Source organism: Nothobranchius furzeri, chromosome 2, assembly GCF_043380555.1.
Source record: "Nothobranchius furzeri strain GRZ-AD chromosome 2, NfurGRZ-RIMD1, whole genome shotgun sequence".
In the NCBI taxonomy this organism is placed as follows: domain Eukaryota; kingdom Metazoa; phylum Chordata; class Actinopteri; order Cyprinodontiformes; family Nothobranchiidae; genus Nothobranchius; species Nothobranchius furzeri.
In genome coordinates, this window is record NC_091742.1 from 58,472,480 (window position 1) to 58,492,023 (window position 19,544).

Below are 19,544 nucleotides of genomic sequence, written 5' to 3' on the forward strand. Positions count from 1 at the left end.
CAGTGATGGCCGTGTAAAACTGCACCATCATCTGGGCTGGCAGCTTGGCCTTTTTCAACTGCCGCAGAAAGTACATCCTCTGCTGGGCCTTTTTGATCAGGGAGCTGATGGATGGCTCCCACCTAAGGTCATGTGTGATGGTGGTTCCGAGGAAGCGGAAGGAGTCCACAGTGGTGACGGGGGTGTCCGTCAGGACGAGGGGGAGAGATGGGGCTGTGACTTTCCTGAAGTCCACAATCATCTCCACTGTCTTCTGAGCATTGAGCTCCAGATTGTTGCAACTGCACCAGTACACCAGCCGCTCCACCTCCCTCCTGTAGGCGGACTCATCACCGTCAGAGATGAGCCCGATGAGGGTGGTGTCGCCCGCAAACTTGATCAGTTTAACGGAGTCATGGCTCGAGGTGCAGCAGTTTGTGTACAGGGAGAAGAGCAGAGGAGAAAGTACACAGCCCTGTGGAGATCCTGTGCTAGTAGTCTGAATGGTGGAAACATTCTTCCCCAGCCGCACCCACTGCCTTCGGTCCGTCAGGAAGTCAGTGATCCACCTGCAGGTTGAATTGGGTACGTTGAGCATGGAGAGCTTGTCCTGGAGCAGAGCAGGGAGGATGGGATTGAACGCAGAGCTGAAGTCCACAAACAGGATCCTAGCTTAGGTTCCCGGGGAGTCCAGGAGCTGCAGGATGAAGTGGAGGGCCAGGTTGATGGCGTCGTCTACAGACCTATTAGCTCTGTATGCGAACTGCAGAGGGTCCAGGAGGGGGAAGGTGAAGGACTTGAGATGAGGGAGGACCAGGCGCTCAAAAGACTTCATGACTACAGACGTCATCGCCACAGGCCTGTAATCATTCGGTCCATTGACACGGGGTTTCTTTGGGACAGGGACAATGAAGGATTTGAAGCAAGTTGGAACATGGCATGAGTCCAGACAGGTGTTGAAGATCTTTGTGAAGATAAGTTTATAGTCATGGCTATGTTCATACTTGCATTTAGTTTATCAGTCCTGAAAAACATACACTCTATTTCTCAGAACAGAGGTCATTCAGAAAGTTATCAATGATGGGATAGGATATATCTTTGTGTGACCTTCTCACAGAAAGACTTCTCCAATTACTCCGAAAATTCATGGAAACATTGGATGATATGATAGATTTACTCAGAAATCCACATTATCACTAAGAAAATGAGGAAGTGGTTGGACTACAGTTAAAATGTGGAGAAGAAAAGTATTTCAAGAACATAATCTGAAACTTGAGATTAAAGTACAAAATAAACCCACTCATAGCCTTGTGCATTAGCACATATGTGGATCTGGGTCAGAGCACATACCTGTGTGTATTGCCTTTCAGAGTTCTCATTGGTTATGATTGCCGAATTCACAGGACAAATGCAAAACCCTTTTATCCACCCGAACCTGTTTTCTTGGATTTAAACTAGACGGTGGCACAGGAGTTAAGTGCTCGCCCCGTAATCGGAAGGTTGCAGGTTCGAGCCCCGCTCAGTCTGTCGCTGTCGTTGTGTCCTTGGGCAAGACACTTAACCCACTTTGCCTGCTGGTGGTGGTCGGAGGGACCGGTGGCTCGGCAGCCTCGCCTCTGTCAGTGCGCCCCAGGGCAGCTGTGGCTACATTGTAGCTCATCCCCACCAGTGTGTGAATGTGTGTGTGAATGGGTGAATGACTGATTGTGTTGTAAAGCACCTTGAGGGGTTTCAAGAACTCTAGAAGATGCTATATCAAATACAGGCCATTTACCATTTAGATTTGGGGCATTTAAACAATTGAAGATGATAGCAAATCTGAAATTTAAATGTCATAAACAGGAATTTTTTCAATGCTAGAAACATTTCATGAGTTTTTATTTTATTTTATGTTATTCAATTTTCTTCCTTGAATCCTTCACAATACGAGTCTCAATCCTATTCACTGCCAGGCCCTGTAGCTCCATCTAGAGGATAAATCCGAGCTTCACAGAGGAAGCAGACAACCAAGCGTAAATGAGTGATTCAGCAAAAGAGGATGTGCATCTAGCCGAAATCGAAATCATCCAGCCTCTAAACCGGTATAGCGGCTTCCTCCAGTTTCTCTCTCTCTCTCTCTCTCTCTCTCTCTCTCTCTCTCTCTCTCTCTCTCTCTCTCTCTCTCTCTCTCTCTCTCTCTCTCTCTCTCTCTCTCTCTCTCTCTCTCTCTCTCTCTCTCTCTCTCTCTCTCTCTCTCTCTCTCTCTCTCTCTCTCTCTCTCTCTCTCTCTCTCTCTCTCTCTCTCTCTCTCTCTCTCTCTCTCTCTCTCTCTCTCTCTCTCTCTCTCTCTCTCTCTCTCTCTCTCTCTCTCTCTCTCTCTCTCTCTCTCTCTCTCTCTCTCTCTCTCTCTCTCTCTGTGCCGCTCCAGGGAGGCCGGTGTTTGGCGCTTCTGAGCTAACTAACCGCCCTCCCTCTACCAGTGCTTCCACTTGTCCCAGTCCGAGCAGAGCTCGTCCACCTCATCACCATAAACACATTCGCCCAACATGGACTTCTCCATCCGAGCTGCAAACGTGGAGGACTGCAAGGACATCGCGCGGATGATCAGGGTGAGCGGACACGTGCATGAGCGGACACGTGCAGAACAGCTGCATTTACGCTGGCTATGGAGTCACGTGACCTCTCTACAAATACCATGTTGTTACATAACTGGATATATTGGAAGTGTGTCTCTCTGTCTTAAACATTAGCAAAGGAGTTATACGTTTTTGGGACGAGGCTGAAGTTAGCTTCCGATTCGGCAAACGGCTAAAGGGACATTACACCCAATTTTTCTCTACTCTGACCATCTGTAATCTGCTCTAGCTGAAAAACGACAACACCCACACTCTTCAAACCTGTTGTAGGTTATGCTACAATAATAGCAGATTGCATAAAACCTTGTTTGGGATTTGTGAAACCTTTCCCTGATTTATGACACTTCAACAAAGCCTGATTTATGCATTTTTATCAGCATCTGGTCAACACTGGAGCAGCTGTAGCTCAGAAACTACAACACCCACACTGTTCAAACTTGTTCTAGATTATTCTACTATAATAGCAGATCAAATAAAACACAGTGTAGGATTAGTTAAACCTTTCCCTGATTTGTGAAACTTCAACAAAGCCTGATTTATGCATGTTTTCAGCATCTGGCCAATACTGGAATAGGTGTAGCTCAAAAATTTCTGTTTGAGGTCATCATGGTCAGCCTTTGGCACCTTAGCTTCTGAAGAATAAATTAGACAAAGTCAACAGTTACATTCTCTGGGTGATCAGTAAGAATTTAACAAACAAATAACAGCTAAGTAACTTAGTATTCACAACAAATATTTCAACATGATAACAATCAGGCTAAACCACACAGTGACTGCCTTCATCATCATAAATTACTAACATGTTAACGTCTAGAAACAAATTGGGAGTTAATGCTATTGGCTGAGTTTTTCCATAATAAAAATCAGCGAGCGTGTTAGTCACGGTTAGTTAAAGGTTCTTACCAAGACAAAGATCAGCACCAGGCTCTTTTCCACCATCGTTTGAAAAGAGGGAAGTGGGTGTAGATCTGCTGGGGGTTTCATCCCTTTGTCTTTTTCTTTTACATCTAAACACTCAGAAGAGAGCAAACATTTAGTAAATTAAAAAAGCTAAATTTACTCGGTTTATGACAGTTTTATTACATCCTCATTTCAACTCTGTACAAAATACACACCCAAACATCCCAACTCTCTTATCTGAGTTGTCTGTGTAGCATGTCTCAATCAGACAACAAAGCACAGCATGTCCTCATATTTACTGATCTAATTTTGCCTCGTTGTCTTTTCCAGCCTGGGTTGAATAGGGGAAGACAGATGGGACAAAGTCGGGACTCTCAAAAATTGTCAGACGCCTCTCCTGTACAAATGAAGACAATTCCAGTAATTTACTTTCATGACAGCACAACTCATGGTAGCCACAGGCCAGCTAGTGGGCCTAGCTTATAGCATTCGTTTCTACAAGTTTAGCAACACAAAGGAGCTAAAGTTTATCAAGGCGCTTTAACTTACAAGCTTTAGAGATTATCAAAAATAAAATAGAGGTATGGGTTTCAACAATTGAGTTAATAAAATCTACGATGCTGATTAGCTTATATTGTTAGTGTTGTTAGCTTACCTGATATGAAGTGATCGCTGCAGATTAGAGCTTTTTTAATGATCTTCTCGTTCCAGTCGCTCCTTCTGATAGCTTGCAACCAAAGACGTCTTTTGTTTGCCTCGAAAGGGGTGCGAGTTGATGGACTTCTGTAGAACTTGCACGATTTGTTGGTTTTGTCAAAGCAATTGGTACAACCAACAGCACAAGATATGATTGTTGATCCTTTTCTGCAACACACATGCGCATTACGGCAGGAGGTGACATGGACCGATAAGGGGTCTATTGGACAGTCCTATAGAGAAACCTTACATATACAAGCACGTGTACACACACAGGTGCTCACATGGTGCTCTCATCAGTATGGATGTGATACAGTGGGAACTCTGGAGATCGTTATGAAGGTCAATCTGTTTCAAAAAGCACAAACCTGTAGATCTGTTGCGTGTATTTGTACTACATGATGGGTGCTTGAAAACAGTGTGTGTGTGTGCGTGCAGTACAGTGTGAGGAGCTGTACACCAACACCCGTAAACCTGTAAAGCTAAATATGCACCTGTAAGAAACACTCACATGCATTTGAAATAAAATACAGTTGTGTGTGACATTTTCAACTACAAGTCTGTAAACACAAGTGTACAGATCTGTTTCTGCACACGCTCAACTTTTTTATTACAGTTGCACAGCTTTCCTCTCACACATCTGATTTTTGAAACTATTTTCACGATTAATATGTGTCAAAATGCACAAGTTTGTAAATTTGTTGTCTGATTCCGTACAACACAATGTGGACTTGAAGATTGGATGTGAGTGTGTGTACCGTAAAAGGTGAGCTTGAAGTTTTGAGGTGAGTGTCTGTGCATTAAAATGTGAGAAGCTGCACATCAACATGTGTGAAATTGTGAAGATAAATGGTACTTGTAAGAAAAAGTAAATTGTATGTGAAACAAAATAAACTTACATGTAAAATTTTCTTCTGCGACCCAGTAAATACAACTTCTCAAATACGTTTCTGCGCATGCTCAGTTGTTGTTTTACAAGCGCACAACTCTCCTCTCGCGAGTCTGACTTTTGAAACACTTCTGGCAGGTTGTGTGTTGCAAATTGCAGCTGTGTGTATCTGCAGAGGCGAGCGGAGCAGGGGATGAGGGCGAGGGTGGGGGCGGAAGGAGGAGCCACAGAGGGAGGGTTGTCATTGGTCGGCTCTGGTTTCCAGGACAACAGGCTCAACCAATCAGAGTGAGAGCTGCGTTTTTTCCCTCGGCTTTCAGTCCGCTGCCGTCTGCAGTTCGCGATGGCTGAACGAGCTGGGGTAAGTACATTTCAAAGGACTTTCTAAACTTATTTTAGTCATTTCCTCGTCTTTTTATTTAAACAAGGTGACACACTAACATAACGTCATGCTATTTATACCATTATTAAGGCCTTATAAGATATTTGTACAAATATGTAGTCTAGCTAAAGTTTATATGAGCTGCTTTGCTAAGTTAGCAGAAACAAAAACGCCACTGCTAACACTGAAGTCTTGCATTAAGGCCACTGTGTTTGGGTATAATCCCAGGGGTGTTTCTCAATGTCAGGCTTTGAGGACACTGTCCTTCCTTGGTCAAAGAAAACAGTTAAATGGAGCTGACTTGCTTCACGTGACCAGGGCTCCCGTGATGGTCACATGACGTGCGGCAAAGTTATAATTATACTTATAAGTTGTATAATGAGTATTTTACTTTTTAAATTGCGTGTATATTGCTTGAATTACATATATTAGGGAGTTACTAATTGCTGGCCATCGAAGCTGCAACGATTAGGCAGCACCAACTAACCAACTTCTGATTAAAAAAATAAACATTTTAGATATCAGCCTGATAGTTACAATTAGTTTTTTTAATCACCAGTAAAACAATAAAAAGTAATCATTTGAAACCTTTAACTCTTGTTTCCTTTCTCGGGGATCCTATTAATAATAACTGTTACATGTGATATTTAAAATCTGCATTTGATGGCTCTTTTAGTAACCCTTCATTTTTGTTTTTCAGGAACTGCTGCTCAACTATCTGCTTGAAAGACTTTACAACCGTTCCTCTAATTGGCTTGATCGAGTTCCTCTAGATCTCGATTTTTTGGAATTTGTATGTTGTCAGGAGCTGGTTATTCTGGGTGATATCTCAAACCATTTGACGTCCCTCAGGACATTTTAAATGCACTTGCCCAAGTTTATCAGAGACCTGCAGTCAAAATAAAAAAGCACAAATTATTGTTGCACACGAAAGAGGAGCCATTGGTCGTCCCAAACTACTTATTCCTGAGAAATACACAGAACACCTCATTTCTTTAGGTTTACCTGTCACGTGTATTGCACAGCTGCTGGGGATATCTAGAGTTACATTACACAGGCAAGTGAAAGAATGGGGTTTAAGTGTGAGCCAAACTTACAGCACCATGACTCACGATGACACCATGACTCACGATGAGCTAGACTCTCTAGTGTCACAGATCCATGCCAGAAACCAAAATGCAGGGTATAGATTGATAATAATAATAATGCATTGAACTTATATAGCGCTTTTCAAGTCACCATGATGAAAGGTCTGCTGAAGTCACAAGGATATAGACTTCAGTGGGAGTGTGTTCGGTCCTCTATGCGCAGATTAGACACTGCAGGCGTGGTTTCCTGAATGTCCCATCTCCGTTGTGTGGTCAGAAGAACGTATTCTGTGCTTAGCCCAAAATCATTTTATTGCAGGAGCTTTACATTCCACAGATTGAATGGGAATCCAGTGGACTCATCGACATTGAACACAACTCTAGTGTTCAAGTTCCAGAAGTTGAATGCCCGCTAAGTCCAGGAGAATATTCTGGACTCTGTGCAGCTGTGGATCCACTGAGGTCAATCTTGGGATTGACAGTTATTTAGCCACACGGCATTACATGCAAACCATTGGCTATAATAAAATCTTTCATTTTTTGCATCTTGTCATCAATGACTTGTATAAAATGTCTGTGAAGGATCTTCATAAGTCTCCATTATCTAACTGAACACGTTATTTTAATCTCCGTTATCTCTTACCACATCTGAACTTGAAAGTACAGATTAAATGACTCGTGAGCATTTGAAAATGTTTGCATGTTAATATTCTTCGATGGCAAACTAAAAGAATTAAACCTTCTTAAGTTAAAATTATAGTAATCTTCTTGTGTGTACTAAAAATCTAACTGCCCTTTCTTATTCTCTTGGATATTGAAATTCCCAAATTTGTGAGAATAATGAAAGTTTTGTTGCAATTTGATGTTTTTTTTTATTTAAAAACCTGCAAGTCTAACGTGTTAATATAGGTTACAATCATTTGTGAATTCAATAAAATGTTTTAAGTTTTTAAAAAATTATTTTATTAATAACATCTTGAACTTAAGCAAGTGACAGGAAAAAACATTTAGCATTAAGCTACAAAAATATTGTTCTATTGTCATGACCCTGGATGCAGCAACGTTTTGTTTGTTGCATATGTATAAAATGCAATCTTGAAAATGATTTCTCTACTTGTAAAATTACAATAAAACATTTATCATATAACACAGCTGTGCCTTACTTGTAACTCAATATTCCTGAAACTTTCAGCTGTAACTTGATGGTTAAATAAAAAAAAGATTTGTTTGGTATAACCTGAACAGCACTGGCAAATAGCATGACGTTAAACTTTAGATCAATCCAAAACCATGAACATTGGTTGCTATGCAACTTTCAAGATGATTGCGAAACATCAAATGTTGTGTAGTGGCAGGGCAGACATAGAATATGGAAGCAGCTAGATGAGGTTGGATGGTCTGCCTGCATTATTTCCACTTTCATATCCTTCATGGGTTTCTCCCATCCAACCCCAAACTTCACGAGCTGCTTCCTTTGCTCTTCATACACTGAAAAAGAAAAGAAAAAATGGCAAAGACAAATGAGATATAAAAGATCTTCTGTGCCATGTTTACACAAGATACTTAGAATGTAGCAAACCCACCTTATCTGCTGTGTCATATAAAACACTTTACTCATTTTAACCCTCCCACTGTCTTCATGGGTGACCCCACCAGGAAAGTTGACCACTGAGCAGGGTTGATGGTTTATCCCTTGAGGTCCATGTGGCAGGGGTGAGGTCTTTCCTGGTGGGGTCACCCATGAAGACAGTGGGAGGGTTAAGGCTTCTAAAATAGTTTGATTGTACACATTTTGTGAAAGACAACTGTTTAAACCTATTATGACTTTAAGGTTTATTCCAATGATTTTCAGGTTTTTGTAATGGTTTTAAAGTGTCATAATGGTCTTGGCCCTTCTAGCCTTTCTGAACTGACTTTACCATACAAACCCTCACGTCCTCTGCACTCCTCTTGCAGCCATCGCCTTGTGATCCCGAATGTCAGGACAAACAACAATGGTCAGGCGTCCTTACAATATAATGGCCCTTGCCTCTGGAGCAGGCTGCCCGAGGACCTCAGGACCAGAGAGAAACTTTAAGAACAGGCCGAAGAATGAACTTTTTTAGCTTAGCTTTTAACTGCTTATTATTTATGATTAAATTTCTTATATTTTAAGAAAGTTTTGTTATATATTTATGATTTGATATTGTTTTACTATTTCTACAATTATATTGGTCACTACTTATTCATACATTACCTCTTTTTATTTCATTCTTTTACTTATTCTAATACTTTACAGCGTTTCCTCAGTGGGAGCCCTCTGCCTCAGGGCCAGTGGTAAGCGGCAGTGGCCTGGGTGCTCTCCAGGTAGTGCTTGGGTGTAGGTGGGGGCCCTTGTCCTCCCTCCTCTGTGAGACCTGTCTCGGTGCCCTGGCTGCTGCTGTGGATCTACTGGAGTTGGGTCAGACGGCTCGCCTGATGGCGTTTCCTGACTCATCTGAGCTCTGCCCAGTGTTTGCATATGTTCTCTAATGTGTTGTGTGTGCATGTGGGTATGTGTGTGTGTGTATATGCGTGTTACTGGGTCGGGGAAGGGGGTTTCAATTGACAATGAATTTTGTGGGATATGTCAGGTCTTTTCAATCTGTGGGTCATTTTTTTTCTTCCTCTGAAGCTACTTGAGTTTCATTTTTTTGTTTGAAAAGCACTTTATAAACAAAGCTGTAGTTTGAGTGTAACCAGAAAAAAGCCAAATACCTGTCTCAACAAATCTACGCAAGTAGCTTGTGATCTAACATTTCACAGCAAGAGGAGATTCGCTGTCATCCTCCAGCTCTTCTTCATCCGGCCAGGTGATGTGGTCCAGAACCATCTGAATGTGACAAAATAAAATAGCATATGATTAAAAAGTGAAATTAGGAAATGCTCATATTTATTGAGTTTTAAGAAATGAATACCTCAGCATTGCAATCTGCCTTTTCCTGGCATCGGAATACGACAGATAAGACATCTGACCTGGCCAGATGTCAGTGCATCCCTGTCCTGGTGGACCAAGGGCCACAAAGAATGAACCTGCGGGCTGGACGTGGCCCACAGGCTGTCAGCTGAGCACCGCTGGTCTAAACAGTGCCTGAAAATAGGATCCCCGAGAAAGGAAACAAGAGTTAAAGGTTTCAAATGATTACTTTTTATTGTTTTACTGGTGATTAAAAAAACTAATTGTAACTATCAGGCTGATATCTAAAATGTTTATTTTTTTAATCAGAAGTTGGTTAGTTGGTGCTGCCTAATCGTTGCAGCTTCGATGGCCAGCAATTAGTAACTCCCTTATACATGTAATTCAAGCAATATACACGCAATTTAAAAAGTAAAATGCTCATTATACAACTTATAAGTATAATTATAACTTTGCCGCACGTCATGTGACCATCACGGGAGCCCTGGTCACGTGACGCAAGTCAGCTCCATTTAACTGTTTTCTTTGACCAAGGAAGGACAGTGTCCTCAAAGCCTGACATTGAGAAACACCCCTGGGATTATACCCAAACACAGTGGCCTTAATGCAAGACTTCAGTGTTAGCAGTGGCGTTTTTGTTTCTGCTAACTTAGCAAAGCAGCTCATATAAACTTTAGCTAGACTACATATTTGTACAAATATCTTATAAGGCCTTAATAATGGTATAAATAGCATGACGTTATGTTAGTGTGTCACCTTGTTTAAATAAAAAGACGAGGAAATGACTAAAATAAGTTTAGAAAGTCCTTTGAAATGTACTTACCCCAGCTCGTTCAGCCATCGCGAACTGCAGACTGCAGCAAGTGGTGCTCGCTGCAGAACCACAAAGGCGGAGCTGCACCAGAAGGTGGAGCTGCACCAGAGTCAGCCCCGCCCATTCCAGAATCAGCCCCGCCCATTCTGTCAGTCCAATTCCTTCCAGTTGTCAGACTTTATAACATTCTGGAACCAAAGAGGGTGTTATAGCTAAAAAATGCAAGATTGAGGACGGAGTTGAGAAGTGAATTGAACAGATTTTGTAAAGGTTCCATATAATTAAAAATCTAACTTTTGGAACTTTTAATCATGTTATGTTGTCATTTCCTCATAAGAAACACGCCAAAGCCATTTTTGGCCTCATTCATGCATTTTCTTCCCATCTCAGCTTCAATTTGGTCTCCTCCCCCGAAGCGGGTCTGGTCTTGGTTCTCAAATCTGGATATTCTGTGAATTTTCTGACAAATTATTTCTGAAATGACTTCTACTGAGACACCGCCAGAAAAATCATACATCCCATCTACAAAGACACAACAAATAGGGAAATAAAGAGTAACGCCACCTAATTTTTATCAGATGTGGTGGTGTAGTGGTGATGGTGTCAGGTTGACATGCAGTTTTGCGCAGGTTCGCCTCCCAGCAGTGGAAATAATCCGTATTCTCTTTTCCTGATTTCTAGCTACACTTGCCAGTACTATGTTTACAACAATTTATTGGTATGCCGTTTAACATATAATGACTACTGTGTTTTTTTATTTATTCATTCGTTTATTGAGCCAGTGTGAGTCCATCTGTGAGCAGAGTTTCAACTAAAATGCTGTTTAGGAACGACCAAATTCAAAGAACTTGTAGAGACATAAATATTTTGCTGAAAATGAACATTACAACTAAAATATGAACAAATTAAATGTTTCAGCTGGCTAAATAGATTGTTGCCGACCCCTCCGAGAATCGAACCAGCATCAGCTGAGGGGAAAGCATAATTTAAGTCGGACAAACTTGCCACTGGACTACCAGAACCCACATGGCAATGGTACATGCTGTTGTACAGGAGTTTTATTAGAGCGGCTGTGGGCAGACATTCGCTAAGAGAAACTTTTTTATTTCGGGATATATTCAGACTTTGTCATGTAGCAAGTTATATTTATCTTGTTTAATTGGAGCATAGAACATAGCATTAACGACTGTAAACTAGTAACAGCCGTAATTCATGTGGGTCAGGTCAGTTTGCGATAAAGTTGAAAACAAAAACGGAAGTCAGTGGGCTAGGCTGAGTTTGCGTGAATGGGCGGGGCTGACTCTGGTGCAGCTCCACCTTATGGTGCAGCTCCGCCTTTGTAGTTCTGCAGCGAGCACCCTCTCGACTGCAGCGGACTGAAAGCCGAGGGAAAAAACGCAGCTCTCACTCTGATTGGTTGAGCCTGTTGTCCTGGAAACCAGAGCCGACCAATGACAACCCTCCCTCTGTGGCTCCTCCTTCCGCCCCCACCCTCGCCCTCATCCCCTGCTCCGCTCGCCTCTGCAGATACACACAGCTGCAATTTGCAACACACAACCTGCCAGAAGTGTTTCAAAAGTCAGACTCGCGAGAGGAGAGTTGTGCGCTTGTAAAACAACAACTGAGCATGCGCAGAAACGTATTTGAGAAGTTGTATTTACTGGGTCGCAGAAGAAAATTTTACATGTAAGTTTATTTTGTTTCACATACAATTTACTTTTTCTTACAAGTACCATTTATCTTCACAATTTCACACATGTTGATGTGCAGCTTCTCACATTTTAATGCACAGACACTCACCTCAAAACTTCAAGCTCACCTTTTACGGTACACACACTCACATCCAATCTTCAAGTCCACATTGTGTTGTACGGAATCAGACAACAAATTTACAAACTTGTGCATTTTGACACATATTAATCGTGAAAATAGTTTCAAAAATCAGATGTGTGAGAGGAAAGCTGTGCAACTGTAATAAAAAAGTTGAGCGTGTGCAGAAACAGATCTGTACACTTGTGTTTACAGACTTGTAGTTGAAAATGTCACACACAACTGTATTTTATTTCAAATGCATGTGAGTGTTTCTTACAGGTGCATATTTAGCTTTACAGGTTTACGGGTGTTGGTGTACAGCTCCTCACACTGTACTGCACGCACACACACACACTGTTTTCAAGCACCCATCATGTAGTACAAATACACGCAACAGATCTACAGGTTTGTGCTTTTTGAAACAGATTGACCTTCATAGATCGTTTGCTGATCTGATAGTATCTCCAAGATAAGGACTCCGGTCAGAGAGCAGGGCACGGAGAGACAGTTTTGCGTATTTATTTACTGTAGAAGTATGGACCTCTATACATTTCTGTGGTTTTGTGTGGTCTGGAAAATAAATACAAATAATGATGTAAAAGGTCTGTACAAACTGTGACATAAAATATACAAGCATTAAAGGCCATGCCATAAACGAGCATATACCCAAATGATGCACATTCAAGGGCTACACGGAGTAATACTGTGGCTTCTAGCTTCAGAGGCTCTGACAAAGTATATGGTCTTCAGGGACCTCTGGTGGTCAAACCGAGGCACTGTGGTTGCAGGTACCACACTACTGAAGCATGCCTGTTATATCACTCCTTAATTGAACCAATGTCCTGGAGGGATATACATGGAGTAAACAAATGAACCAGTATTTAGCACACATAGCACAAATTAAGAGAAGTAAATTGCAGACTGCAAACGAGAATAGCAACTGATACCAATTAAACTGTAGGAACACTCCTTCTAAAAATAACCCAAAGAAAATGTCCAGACAGACACATAAAAAATACAGAATGAACTTATAGGCTATTTATGTAGTAGTAGAGGTGCTACAGTTAACATTAGTCATGAACGCACATGAGGCTGTCTGCCATCACCAACAGCTTGGACTACAGGAAGTGACGTCACAAACTGGACCGCCAAAATAAGAGTGGGGTAACTTTACAAATGAAACTTCTATAGAACTGAAATAACCGTAACCCTTTCCGACAATGGACTTGGGCATTTTCAACACATGTCTTAAGGCTGTGGTTGGCACTGCATGCACTGTGATTTATTATTGTGGGATTGTTCAGTAAAGCAATGTTGATTTAATATTTCCTCATCAGGTTGACGCAGTGATAGTTTGCTCCTGTTGTATTGTTGTGTGTCCCTGTTTTTGTTTGTTTTTCTCTTTCTGCAGGTCTAGAAGCAGACTCTAGTTCATTAGGCCCGAGCAGTGAAGCTGCGAAGGCCTATTGTATCTGCTCCGTTTATTAGGCCCGAGCAGCGAAGCACTGCGAAGGCCTATTGTATCTGCTCCGTTTCTTTTTAGGCCCGAGCAGCGAAAGCGCTGCGAAGGCCTCTTGTTTTTGCTCTGATTATTATTATTTTTTGTTATTCCGTGCCCCCTTTGAACAGCTTTTTGGGGACCTTAACATACCCCAAAACTCACAATATTTTGCACACTTGTCAGGCCTGGTGAAAAATTTGATATTTTAAAGGTCCCAAAAAAATCGCAAAGAAAATGGCTGAACAGCGCCCCCTACAAAGTGAAAAAAACCCCTCTCCATAAAGCTTAGTTTATCGTACAGTTATGAAATTTGGTACACTTGTAGTACTCAACAGTCCGCACAGAAAAGTCTCTTGCAACCATGGTCAATATCAAACAGGAAGTCGGCCATTTTGGGTTGAAATGGCGATTTTTTGCCGTTTTTGCCGTTTTTAGGGTCCGTTTCTGATTGGATTGCTCGATCATTTTTCGCACGATCGTCTCAAAAATTGTGTAAAATTGCTCAGAAGGGATGGGCGAACAAAATGAGATAAGGATTCTGAGTTTTCGTATATGTTGAAGGGGCGGAGCCAGGCCTCGAAGTTTGACTACTCGCCAAAAATATTTAAATTGCTATAACTTCATAACTGAATGGAATAGAGTTACCAAACTTTCTGTGGTCATTCGTCATCCACCCACAAAGTAAATTGAAAGGTCGGATGATGACATCACACAAGCCCCGCCCCCTCAGGACCAAAAAGATCAAGTTTTACTGTGAAAGGTCCCAAATTGCCCCATTTCACTTAATCACCACAAATTTGTAGCTGGTAACTCAAGACAAGTGGGGGTTGCTTGGCGTCACTTTATGGGAGTTTTCGGCAGAGGGCGGGGCTGTGGTGGCGCGGCGAATTCAGGCGTACCGCCTTGGCCTTACGTTTGCCTCCCATTTCGTCATTTCCAAAGATATCGTCACGAAACTTCTTGTGAGTGATCCTAGTCCGGCCCCCCAAAAGATCTGATGTGAACATCTGGTGGGCGTGGCCTATTTTCTGAAATAGCGCCCCCTAGGACCATTAAAACTATTAGCCCCAAGCCATGCTTTGACTGAGGATTACGAAATTTGGTACACTAATGTGGTGTCTCAGGACCTACAAAAAAGTCTCTTGGAGTCAAGTTCAAAGTCGCACAGGAAGTCGGCCATTTTGGATCAAGTACGCGATTTAGTGGTTTTCGCACACGTTGTTTGGAGAGTGATGCTCCGTCGCCCTTTTCACCAATCTCCTTCAAACTTCTGCTATATACCCTTAAGACATAGGGGAAAAAATTCAACCGTCGGATTTTTCAAAAGTTGAAAGGTGTGGGCGTGGCTAAGCCTCAAACTTTGACCTGTCGCCACGCTACTCTTTTTTTCACAGCTCCCTACTGGACTCCTTTTACCCAATCACCAGGATTCTGTGGCAAACAGCAGTAGACAAGTTGAGGTTACTTGGTCTCCAGTACTGGCAGGTTTTGAAAAAAGGCGGGGCTTTGGGACCATGGCGAAAATCGCCATCACGCCATGGAAATACGTTTGTCTCTCATTTCTTCAGTTATCGTGATATTGCTACGAAACTTCTGGTGAGTGATCCTAGTCTGAGCTCCAAGAGAAATAGACAGCTGAATTTTGTGGGCGTGGCCTATGTTTTGAAATAGCGCCCCCTAGGACCATTTAAACTATTAGCCCCAAGCCATGCTTTGACTGAGGATTACGAAATTTGGTACACTAATGTGGTGTCTCAGGACCTACAAAAAAGTCTCTTGGAGTCAAGTTCAAAGTCGCACAGGAAGTCGGCCATTTTGGATCAAGTACGCGATTTAGTGGTTTTCGCACACGTTGTTTGGAGAGTGATGCTCCGTCGCCCTTTTCACCAATCTCCTTCAAACTTCTGCTATATACCCTTAAGACATAGGGGAAAAAATTTAACCGTCGGATTTTTCAAAAGTTGAAAGGTGTGGGCGTGGCTAAGCCTCAAACTTTGACCTGTCGCCACGCTACTCTTTTTTTCACAGCTCCCTACTGGACTCCTTTTACCCAATCACCAGGATTCTGTGGCAAACAGCAGTAGACAAGTTGAGGTTACTTGGTCTCCAGTACTGGCAGGTTTTGAAAAAAGGCGGGGCTTTGGGACCATGGCGAAAATCGCCATCACGCCATGGAAATACGTTTGTCTCATTTCTTCAGTTATCGTGATATTGCTACGAAACTTCTGGTGAGTGATCCTAGTCTGAGCTCCAAGAGAAATAGACAGCTGAAGTTTGTGGGCGTGGCCTATATTCTTAAATAGCGCCCCCTAGAGCCATTAAAACTTTCAGCCCCAAGCCATGCTTTGACTGAGGATTACGAAATTTGGTACACTAATGTGGGGTCTCAGGACCTACAAAAAAGTCTCTTGGAGCCAAGCGTAAAGTCGCACAGGAAGTCGGCCATTTTGGTGCAAGTACGTGATTTAGTGGTTTTCGCACACGTTGTTTGGAGAGTGATGCTCCGTCGCCCTTTTCACCAATCTCCTTCAAACTTCTGCTATATACCCTTAAGACATAGGGGAAAAAATTTAACCGTCGGATTTTTCAAAAGTTGAAAGGTGTGGGCGTGGCTAAGCCTCAAACTTTGACCTGTCGCCACGCTACTCTTTTTTTCACAGCTCCCTACTGGACTCCTTTTACCCAATCACCAGGATTCTGTGGCAAACAGCAGTAGACAAGTTGAGGTTACTTGGTCTCCAGTACTGGCAGGTTTTGAAAAAAGGCGGGGCTTTGGGACCATGGCGAAAATCGCCATCACGCCATGGAAATACGTTTGTCTCATTTCTTCAGTTATCGTGATATTGCTACGAAACTTCTGGTGAGTGATCCTAGTCTGAGCTCCAAGAGAAATAGACAGCTGAAGTTTGTGGGCGTGGCCTATATTCTTAAATAGCGCCCCCTAGAGCCATTAAAACTTTCAGCCCCAAGCCATGCTTTGACTGAGGATTACGAAATTTGGTACACTAATGTGGGGTCTCAGGACCTACAAAAAAGTCTCTTGGAGCCAAGCGTAAAGTCGCACAGGAAGTCGGCCATTTTGGTGCAAGTACGTGATTTAGTGGTTTTCGCACACATTGTTTGGAGAGTGATGCTCCGTCGCCCTTTTCACCAATCACCTTCAAACTTCTGCAATACACTCTTAAGACATAGGGGAAAAAATTCAACCGTCGGATTTTTCAAAAGTTGAAAGGTGTGGGCGTGGCTAAGCCTCAAACGTTGACCTTTCGCCATTACTTTACTTGACTTAATAACTCCCATGTGCATGATCAGATCTTTTTCGAACTTTGTCTGTGTGATCATTGACCATATCTGTAAACAATGACAATGTGGACAGCTGACATCACCTAAGCCCCGCCCCCTGACTACAGGAATTTATTTTTTATGCTGAAATGCCCATATTTGTCCCCTCTAATTTAGTCAACATGACCCTAAGGTCATGCACTGTCTTCATGATGCTGTAATGACCATTCAGATCTGATAGCTTTCCAGAAAGGGAGGGGCTTTGATGCCATGGCGAATTCTGGCGTAACGCCGTAATCTTAATATTCAATTTAATGGTGAGCTCAGAGGGGATGCTGAGTCAGGGTGAGGTGCAGACTAGGAGGCCATTCGCGGTTTCTGGTGTCGGGGTGGTTGACGTTTCTGTTCTGTCAGACGTGCACTGGTGCCCCGGGCTGCCGTCCAGACCGGAGCGGCGCGGAGCTGCGAGGGCCGAACGACGCTGCTTGCAGCTTTAATTATTATTATTCTTTTTTCTTCCGCGTCTTTGAATGGCCTTTAGGGGGTCTTAGCATATCCAAAAAGTCACCAAATTCTGGCCCAATATAGAAAGTGCGTGAAATTTACGTATTTCACTGGCGATGTGAAAGTTCGTAAAAAATTGGCTGAACAGCGCCCCCTAGAAATTGAAAAATACCCCTCTCCATAAAGCTTAGTTTATCGTACAGTTATGAAATTTGGTACACTTGTAGTACTCAACAGTCCGCACAGAAAAGTCTCTTGCAACCATGGTCTATATCACACAGGAAGTCGGCCATTTTAGGTTGAAATGGCGATTTTTAGCCATTTTGGCCATTTCTAGGGTCTATATTTGGTTGAACAGTTTGGTCATTTTTCGCACGATCGTCTCAAAAATTGTGTGCGATCGAACAGAAGCGATGGCCGATTCAAATGAGAAAATAAAATTGACTTTTCGTAAATACTGAAGGGGCGGGGCCAGGCCTCAAAGTTCGAGCACTCGCCAAGAAAATTCAAATTGCTATAATTTCATAAATGAAAGAATTACAGTTAAAGTAACATTCTATGGACAATCGTCATCGCCCCCCGAAGACAAATGAATGGTTGATTGGTGATGTCACATAAGCCCCGCCCCCTCAGTACTTAAAAGGTCAAGTTTTACTGGGAAATTTTCCAAAATTCGCCCTTTCAAATAATCATCCCAAATTTGTAGCTGGTAACTGAAGACAAGTTGGGGTTTCTTGGCGTCACTTTATGGGAGTTTTCTGCAGAAGGCGGGGCAGTGGCGGCACGGCGAAATCAGGCGTACCGACGTGGCCTTACGTTTGCCTCCCATTTCGTCATTTCTAGAGATATCGCCACGACTCTTCTTGGGAGTGATCCTAGTCTGGCCCCCAAAAGAATCTGATGTGAACATCCGGTGGGCGTGGCCTATTTTCTGAAATAGCGCCCCCTAGGACCATTAAAACTGTCAGCCCCAAGCCATGCTTTGACTGAGGAGTACGAAATTTGGTACACTAATGTGGTGTCTCAGGACCTACAAAAAAGTCTCTTGGAGCCAAGTGCGAAGTCACACAGGAAGTCGGCCATTTTGGTCCAAGTACTCGATTTAGTGGTTTTCGCACACGTTGTTTGGAGAAGGATGCTCCATCACTCTTTTCACCAATCACCTTCAAACCTCTGTCATACACTCTTAAGACATAGATGAAAAAATTCAACCGTCGGATTTTAAATAAGTATAAAGGTGTGGGCGTGGCTAAGCCTCAAACTTTGACCTGTCGCCACGCCACTCTTTTTTTCACAGCTCCCTATTGGCCTCCTTTTAACCAATCACCAGCAATCACTGGCTAATAGCAGCAGACAAGTTGAGGTCAATTGGTCTATAATACTGGCAGGTTTCGAATAAAGGCGGGGCTTTGGGAGCATGGCGAAATTCGCCATCACGCCATGGAAATACGTTTGTCTCTCATTTCTTCTATCACTGTGACATCGCCACACAATTTCTGATGAGTGATCCTACTCTGACCCCTAATAGATTTGGACAGCTGAAGTTTGTGGGCGTGGCCTATTTTCTGAAATAGCACCCCCTAGGACCATTAAAACTGTCAGCCCCAAGCCTTGCTTTGACTGAGGATCACGAAATTTGGCACACTAATGTAGTGTCTCAGGACCTACAAAAAAGTCTCTTGGAGCCAAGCACAATGTCGCACAGGAGGTCGGCCATTTTGGTCCAAGTACGCGATTTAGTGGTTTTCGCACACGTTATTAGGAGAATGATGTCTCGTCGACCTTTCCACCGATCACCTTCAAACTCCTGCTATATACTCTTAAGACATAGAGGAAAAAATTCAACCGTCGGATTTCAAATAAGTATAAAGATGTGGGCGTGGCTAAGCCTCAAACTTTGACCAGTCGCCATTACGTTACTTGACTTAGTAACTCTCATGTGCATGATCAGATCAATTTCAAACTTTGTCTGTGTTATCACTGACCACATCTGAAGACAGTGACAATGTGGACAGCTGGCATCACCTAAGCCCCACCCCCTGACTACAGGAAGTTTACTGTTTTATGGTGAAATGCCCATATTTGTCCCCTCTAATTTAGTCAACATGACACAAAGGTCATGCACTGTCTTCATGATGTTGTAATGA

General features: G+C 42.7%; 1 protein-coding gene and 1 long non-coding RNA gene across 2 annotated transcripts in view; one reads left to right on the forward strand and one right to left on the reverse strand.

Moving 5' to 3' along the window:
• The first annotated feature begins 2,382 nt into the window (after nt 1-2,382).
• The window catches only part of LOC107372941 (thialysine N-epsilon-acetyltransferase), a 105,796-nt gene continuing 88,634 nt past the window's right edge, over nt 2,383-19,544 (forward strand). Inside the window, exon 1 of the mRNA XM_070546769.1 lies at nt 2,383-2,567. Within this exon, the coding sequence (XP_070402870.1) occupies nt 2,505-2,567 (63 nt within the window). The 5' untranslated portion in view covers nt 2,383-2,504. The remainder of the gene's footprint in view (nt 2,568-19,544) is intronic.
• LOC139063861 (uncharacterized) lies at nt 7,454-10,337 on the reverse strand. Its single transcript, XR_011517180.1, has 3 exons — nt 10,308-10,337; nt 9,486-9,658; nt 7,454-9,400 (listed from the first exon to the last, which is right to left on the reverse strand). It is a non-coding gene; the product is annotated as an uncharacterized lncRNA (long non-coding RNA).